The 7365-nt window shown below is 33.9% G+C and overlaps 1 protein-coding gene across 1 annotated transcript in view; it reads right to left on the bottom strand.

The window, feature by feature from the left end:
* LOC106100359 (semaphorin-2A-like) overlaps window positions 1-7365 on the bottom strand; it is a gene marked incomplete at its 5' end in the record, with an annotated part of 44217 nt that overhangs the window by 8811 nt on the left and 28041 nt on the right. Inside the window, 2 exons of the mRNA XM_013279187.1 lie at window positions 425-471; window positions 2198-2285. Of these exons, the coding sequence (XP_013134641.1) occupies window positions 425-471; window positions 2198-2285 (135 nt within the window). The remainder of the gene's footprint in view (window positions 1-424; window positions 472-2197; window positions 2286-7365) is intronic.

Below are 7365 nucleotides of genomic sequence, written 5' to 3'. Positions count from 1 at the left end.
TAAACCATACTTATATCTAAAGAATAGATATGAATACAGTTTAAATTAGATATGGAAATTTGTGCTTGTTATCAAGTTACGCTTTCCTATCCTATACATTTAAGTAGATAAGGGTACTACTATAGAAGCATTATCATTAAAATGAGTTGATTTTTTAGAGTCGGCTGTCACAGAAAGCTTTACTTTGTAAACCTTAAAGAGCGCTAAGCTCAAGCTTCCGCATAATTGTAAGTGTTTTTTCCTTTAAAGTGAAATTACTTTAATAAAAACTCATGTGGCGTACAGATGGGTAAAAAAGCTCGCGCGCCGTATAGAGTGTCGTGCTTTGAGACTTAGTGAGCGTACACGAGCTTTTCATCTTCATTATGAAACAGTACCTCGATGCGAATCACTTCTATTTATATCAAATGAATACTGACCTCACAATGTGACTGACTAATGTCCGTCATATTCAGTTTGAATATTCGATCCCTGTAACAAAAGCAGAGGAAGTCACATTAAATAATGTTAGTTTCACACAAGGGTAAAACAGCTAGATAGTGCAGTATGACTTACAATTGTTTGAAGGCGGCTACAGCTTATGTGCGTTCAAATAATAGCAGTACTGCATTGTCTACTGTTTCGTACTGCCCTCGTGTGAAACTACCATTAGTTACGAAAATAGCATTTTGCTCTAAATGTTAGATGCTAATGTTACGCTTCCCGGCAAATGTTGCAAATAATTAAAGTTATAATGCATTTATGTACTGTTTTTGCTTGTAAGCTAATGCTTCCTGAATAAGTTATGGTTACATGTTTTCATTAATTCATAGGAAATGCTTAGTGTTAGATATAAAAAAAATATTTAGTATGTATGTATTTTATTTATGTATCTGCGAACATTTAAGCTACTGAAACTAGTATGTTAAAATACGCTTAATTTGGAATGGGAACGTCGTTTAAACTTGCATTTTATTCCGCAATTCGAATACCTCTTTAGTTTGTTGTTTCACAAATTGCAAATAGTGAATTGAAGTAAATTGAACACGAATGCAAAGCCTATAGCATTGGTGATCAGTGGCGAGGCCGATCGATTGCTCGCAAGTGTTTGTTGAGAGCGTTCCAATTCCATTTGCTGAGAGAGAGGTGCCGCCCGTTCCTTGCCACTTGACATAAAAATCACTTTTCGTCATCAGCAACTATGACGTGTGAATAAACTATGCAAGTTTATTATTTTCTTTTAATTGCGAGCACATCATCATTACTAGCTCACTATATTTCCCCCCGAGTGACTCAGAGACTACCCTAAGCCGAGCATTTAACACTTTAAGATATTAAACACCCAATGCTTGGACGTTGTCTTGTGGCAACTAGACTTCCGATGTCAACTGATAAACATACAAAACTAAATCATCTTAGTCGTATTTGTGTACATTAAAACACACTAGCAAATGATATATGGAAAAATTATTTTAACACGACAAAGATCAAAGATCGAAACTGAAGTAATAGAATAACATTGAAATAGAATTCAGAAAACGAATATTACAGCATCTACCAAATCTAACGCAATAAAGGGTAAACATAATAACTCAAACTATTATAAATAGAACACGGTACGCCACGCACGATCAAACGTGACGGTTTTCACGGCACTGAACAAACAAAATTGACAGAGATTGTAGATAATTGACTTTCATGTCTCGGTCCCATTTCCCTCGCGGGCGGATCATTACTATGTCGTTGAATAGCACAAAAGCTCCAAGTCAATGTTAGCTTACGCCTAATAATATGTTAAATGAATAATTTTCTAGCAATTTCTTCCGCAGTCGTAATTGTAGCGATTGTTAAATTATGCGCAACTCGTTAATAACACTGTTAATATTAACGCAAGCAACTCTAATGTAGACCTTCGTAATTCCAATTTAAAGAGCAATGAACTGAACTATGAACTATTAATACATTTTCATGTATAAAATTAAACATTAATAACTGATTGACTTTGATATTTACTTTGTATACATTTTAATCCAAAATGTAAACATTTTTATATTTTAGGTTATGACAACAGCTATCTTTAGATGTTTTTATGCGAAATAGAATCTAGTTTTAAATCAAATTGAATAAAATAGGTTATCTGTAAAAAGTTAATAACTTAATAAACGACGGAATTGAGCATTAAAATAAATAGATAAGTGAAGTAGAAAACGTTACTTACATCGCACCAACATAAAGTGTATTTCTCTCTTCATTCATATATAATGTGCGGTAAAACAGATTGCCACATGAAAACTCGCGTATGTGATCTGAAAAGAAAAAAAATGCACTATATTTTCATTTCTGCGAATATCTATTACAGTTTCGCTTTTACATCTTTTTGTGTATTAAAGTTTTATTTTTATTTATTTTTTACTTGGTGTTTTTAATTAGAAAATCGTGTCTTATTTATCATTAAGTAGACTGATTTATATCTATGTATACTAATATTATAAAGTGGAAAGATTAGAATTTTTATATGTATTGAAAAAACTCGAAAACTACTAGGCCGATTTTAAAAATACTTTCACTGTTAGAAAGGTTATTTATCTGCCAGTAACATAGGATACATTTTATTATTATTATTTAAGTTCACGCGGGTGAAGTCGCGAGAAACAGCTAGTTCTTTATAAAGTCAGACATTACACATGAAATTGGATTTGTGGTATGCGGTGAGATTAATTGAATTAATATATTTTCATTGGCGCTATAATTGACTGGTTGCATATCCATTATCGATATTAAACCAAATAGCCCATAATTCTGACAAATGCTAATTGTTATCTATCATTATTTTGGTTAATGATAAGGAATGTGTGTTAACACAATGACATATTCACACGGATTAACATATGTCTTCGTTTAAATTGGCATACTGGATAAATAGATTTGTACAGTCCGGAATTCTGGCAGTGTTCCACTTTAAAGGCTACAATTATTTTAACATTTTGAGACAGAACATAAAACAATACGACGCAGCTTTTAAATGTTCCTACGAAAAAAGTCATTGAGTGATACACGGTTAATTTCTTTTTATCATAATCCTGTCGTTTTCGCAACTCACTGCTATGTTATTGATTATTTTTAAGAAGTGGCGAAGTTTATCGTGAGAGCAAGAGACCAGGCAATATTTCTGTAAGAGGAACACCGCGACTATACATTTAAGATCTCATTCTTTTTTTTTAATATCTGTAAATAAACAGTTTGAAATTTACAGTTTCAGCCGCAATTACCGTCGTAAAACAATATTATACCCTAGCATATAGTCAGTATGGGTAACGTAATAGTAGGCAGACATTACGACTACCGATGCAGTTATTTTACTTAAATAGCACCGATTGTTTATTTGAATAATGTAGTATTATTGATACACAGTAGATCCGCTCGGGTTGATAAATATTTTCCTCGAAAACAATCCGTAGTCGGTTGCAATTTCAGTCGGCGGGTAATTATGACCGTTGTTACGATAGCCGGTGATTATTGGCAGGTGCAGCCGCGACGCACGCTACCTTACGTGACCCCCTCCCACTTCCCCTCTCTACACTCTCCTCGTGCCCTACATCCCCCTAAATATCCGGGTTTTTACAACCCAGATTGTGTGTATAAAATTTTATTCAATTTAGTTTTTTTTTAATTAAATTCTCTTGACTTTTAATTTAAATTTGTTTAACATATGCTGAATATGCAAATGAGTTACAAAAACAATCCAAGTTTTTAATTTTACGTTTAACTACCTAAATAGGTTCTTTTCATACGATATTCAGATGGTTTTGATACCAAACGTTAAGCATCATTTTAACCTTAATTGCGATTTTTGAAAAATTTACAAAATCTATTGTTCCGATTGAAAATCTTAACAAGGATCCGCAGCAAACTTGCTATTAACCACGAAATGACATTTCGAAAAAAGTATTATTTCTAGTAGTTATTTACCTTTTCTGGCATGCACAAAATGGGAAAGGTTATGTGAATTTGGCAAGAGAGGGAATGTATATCCTATATGGTTCAGTTTTGAAATGTGATATGCACTACGAAATTAATTTGAAATTAAAACGTAATTGTCGTTGAAGCCGTCATTTGATCAAACACGTTTACATTTGGCAACATTGTCCGAGCGGCGGTTGAATACCGCAGCGATTACAGCGCTAATGAAGTCATTGTTTGAATATCTAACGAACTGTGTACAGCGATTTATACGATACAGGGGGCACGCGCGCGCGTCACGCTCTTCTAATTAATAAGTACGTGGAGCCTACTTTGCGACCCCTAAATCAGTTTAACACAACGTGTTGCCGTATTCCGTACGTGAGCTCAGTTCAGTCTGACCCGATGTTCCATATTTACAGGGCAGTGAGTATGTCGAAACACCAATAGTTTTGTAGTTAAGTGTACGGACTACTGATCAAGAATACGATAGTTCCAATCCGCTATCCACAATTACCTAAACTTACAAAAACATTGTCATAAGATGTGTGGATTGAATCTTGTAATATGTTAAGTAAAAAATTGGTCTTTGTTTTAAAATATCTTTTTACAAACTGTAGGATAAACAAGTCATTTAAAATATCAACATTTTAAACTAAAGCTAACTTTACTATTCCACGTTTTTTCAACCATATAAATATTTACTGTCATAACATTAACTTTTAAGAGGTATTGTATCTTAATTTCTTAAAAAAACTACTTATCTTCACTAACGGTAGTGACTGTAGACTACATTACTATATTAACATTTTCCATTTACACTTTATCGTAATTGCCGAAACAGGTTACTTTAACGTTCAAATACCGCTTTGAAAAAGATATTTAAAAACGGTATTGACTTAATATCTATAATAGTAAAGTGCCTTCTCCGAATCATTTAACAAAACATTTAAAAAAGTAACGTAATAATCCAATTTGAATTCTACAAACAAAACGATACTATAATGTAATTAAAAAAAGCGAAAACTATTTAATATATTTTTATTTCTATAAATGTAGATTAATATAAAGCTTGTTAGTCATTGGATAGTTGGCTGTTAACATGTAAATTCATAGTAATGAGGTGTAGGATCGCGATGCTGGCTCAGGCGGGCATTATGCAGATATCGCGCAGTTAACCGCCTCGCCGCCGCCGCAACAAGTAAAGCCGGGGAACATTCGCGTGCCGCAAAGACCTGCCCCTTTCCCCATCGCCTGCTATACCACTATTTTTGTACGCTAGTTGTGGAATTTTAACAAGTTTTACAGCCTCATTCCTTTTATATTCACAATCGAAATGCCTACTAAAGTAATTACTTCGATTGAACATTTTTTAATGATGTTTATGTACTGAAGATTTGTAACAACATAAGGGGTTTATGGGGACATTTTTAGTGATATACAAACAATAACTTCCTAACCTTGCTAATAGTTATCTCTTGATGATGTAGATCACCGAAGAGAAATCTCTTGTTGCCGTTATTCTTTTGATTCCCCCACTAGATCTTTGTTGACGTTGTCTTCGACCTTTTCTATCTATCTCTTGTTAAGAATAAAATCAGTATGGCACTGATCGGCGCAACACTAAATCTTTGTCATATATGTCCCTTCCCTATCTGACATATGTCAATGTCATTCTGACACATTAGAATAGCGCGTCATTCGGCGGGATATAGTGGTCTGAGTGTAAAAGTTAATTACGCTGTTACAATTATATTAATTTCTTACACTCTGTACATAAGTGAACATAGTATGTAAAATTAAATAATTATGTAACGTGAAACTATTGCAATTGCTATACATCTATACTAGTATTATAAAGAGGAAGGATTTGTATTTTTGTATGTATTGAAATAACACAAAGTCTACTAAGTCGATTACGAAAAATCTTTCACTCATAAATAGCTATGTTATCACTGAGTAACATAGGCTACATTCATTACATTTTTTATTTCCGCGTGGACGAAGACGTGATCAATAATTAGTCATTTAAATTGAGAGTGGTTTAAATAAAGGCATTACACGGGTTCTACATATTGGCCAAACAGTCCGGCAAGACAAAGTCAGTCCTGAAACGCGTGGCTTTGTGTTCACAAGCGGCAGATGTTTTAAACTTAACGCCTTATTTGTTTTATTTTCCAAGACAGACATTTTCGCAGCGCAATTACCGTTCTATTTTAGTCACGTACAATTTTCATCGAGCTCATAGATTCATTTTTAACCCTCAATTAAAACCGAGTGGAGAAAAAACTGACTGCAAAAATACGTTTAGCTGGCACGTTATTTAACAAAATAATTTAGATTTTCATTTATTTATATACATATCACAATTTTACTTTGAGCAAAAAGCACCACTAGACTACGAAGTTTTTGCTTATTTTTTAACTACTTTAAGGTATATTTGAAATGTAATGAACATATATTTTATTTTCAAATAAAATACAAATCAAATAACTATCACAATTTCACTAAAACACAAACATAAAATAGCAGAAAATGTTTAAAGATCTGTACGTTTAGAAAGAGCTTACACCAATATCGGAAACGTAGTCCGCTTACATTCAAAAAAGACAGGCCACCGATAAACATTCGCCAGCGTAACTTTTCAGAAAATTCCAAACTGCGGTGAAATTCTAACACTAAATTTTATCCTAAACAGTCTCCCCTTTGTGAAATTTCTTTAAGGCTATAATGCTGGTCTCACACGATGGCTTAACAGCTACGCAAAGCAAAACAGAGAAGTACTTCTATTGTCTGAATTTACACTTTGAACAGCTTCAGCTGCCGTGTGAAACTAGTATAAGCGTGTAGTTTTGGGTTGCAGTGCGAGATCCGATGCGATATCGCAGTGGTGCTCGCGTAAATCTGTCCGGTCGCGACCACCTCCGTACAGATGCAGTACCACTTTACAGATACGACTTGCTTCCTTTTTTTAACCACTTCAGTTTCCACGCTGATTTATAGCGACCGCATACGACTTAGTCTTTTTTCCATTTCACGCTAGTGTTTGGAGCAAACAACAAACGGAATTGAATTTCTGTTGGCATAAATACTATAAGAGACGTATGCGTCAGGTAAATAAATGTTTTCTTTAAATAAAATCACACAGACGGACAAAGGTCACGTTCCTTGATGCTAAAATCGCTTTTACAAAAAAACACTCAATCGATTTATTACTTTCCCTTACTTTACTTTTATTTTAATTTCCCCTTATACAATGAATATGTGTTTACGGCTATACATTAGTGTAACATGTCTTATGTCATAACTGTGTTAGTGATATCATAATAAGTCGTGGCAACACAGCGAAGTGCACTTTATCTATTAAGATGTCTGAGCCTTTCGACTAATAGAATTTTTAATCAAGTCGGTTGCGGCGGTGGCGGC

This window comes from Papilio polytes, unplaced genomic scaffold, assembly GCF_000836215.1.
Source record: "Papilio polytes unplaced genomic scaffold, Ppol_1.0 DF824047.1, whole genome shotgun sequence".
Lineage (NCBI taxonomy): Eukaryota > Metazoa > Arthropoda > Insecta > Lepidoptera > Papilionidae > Papilio > Papilio polytes.
The sequence above is the reverse complement of the archived record's forward strand: the minus strand, read 5'-3'. Positions and strand labels throughout refer to the sequence as shown.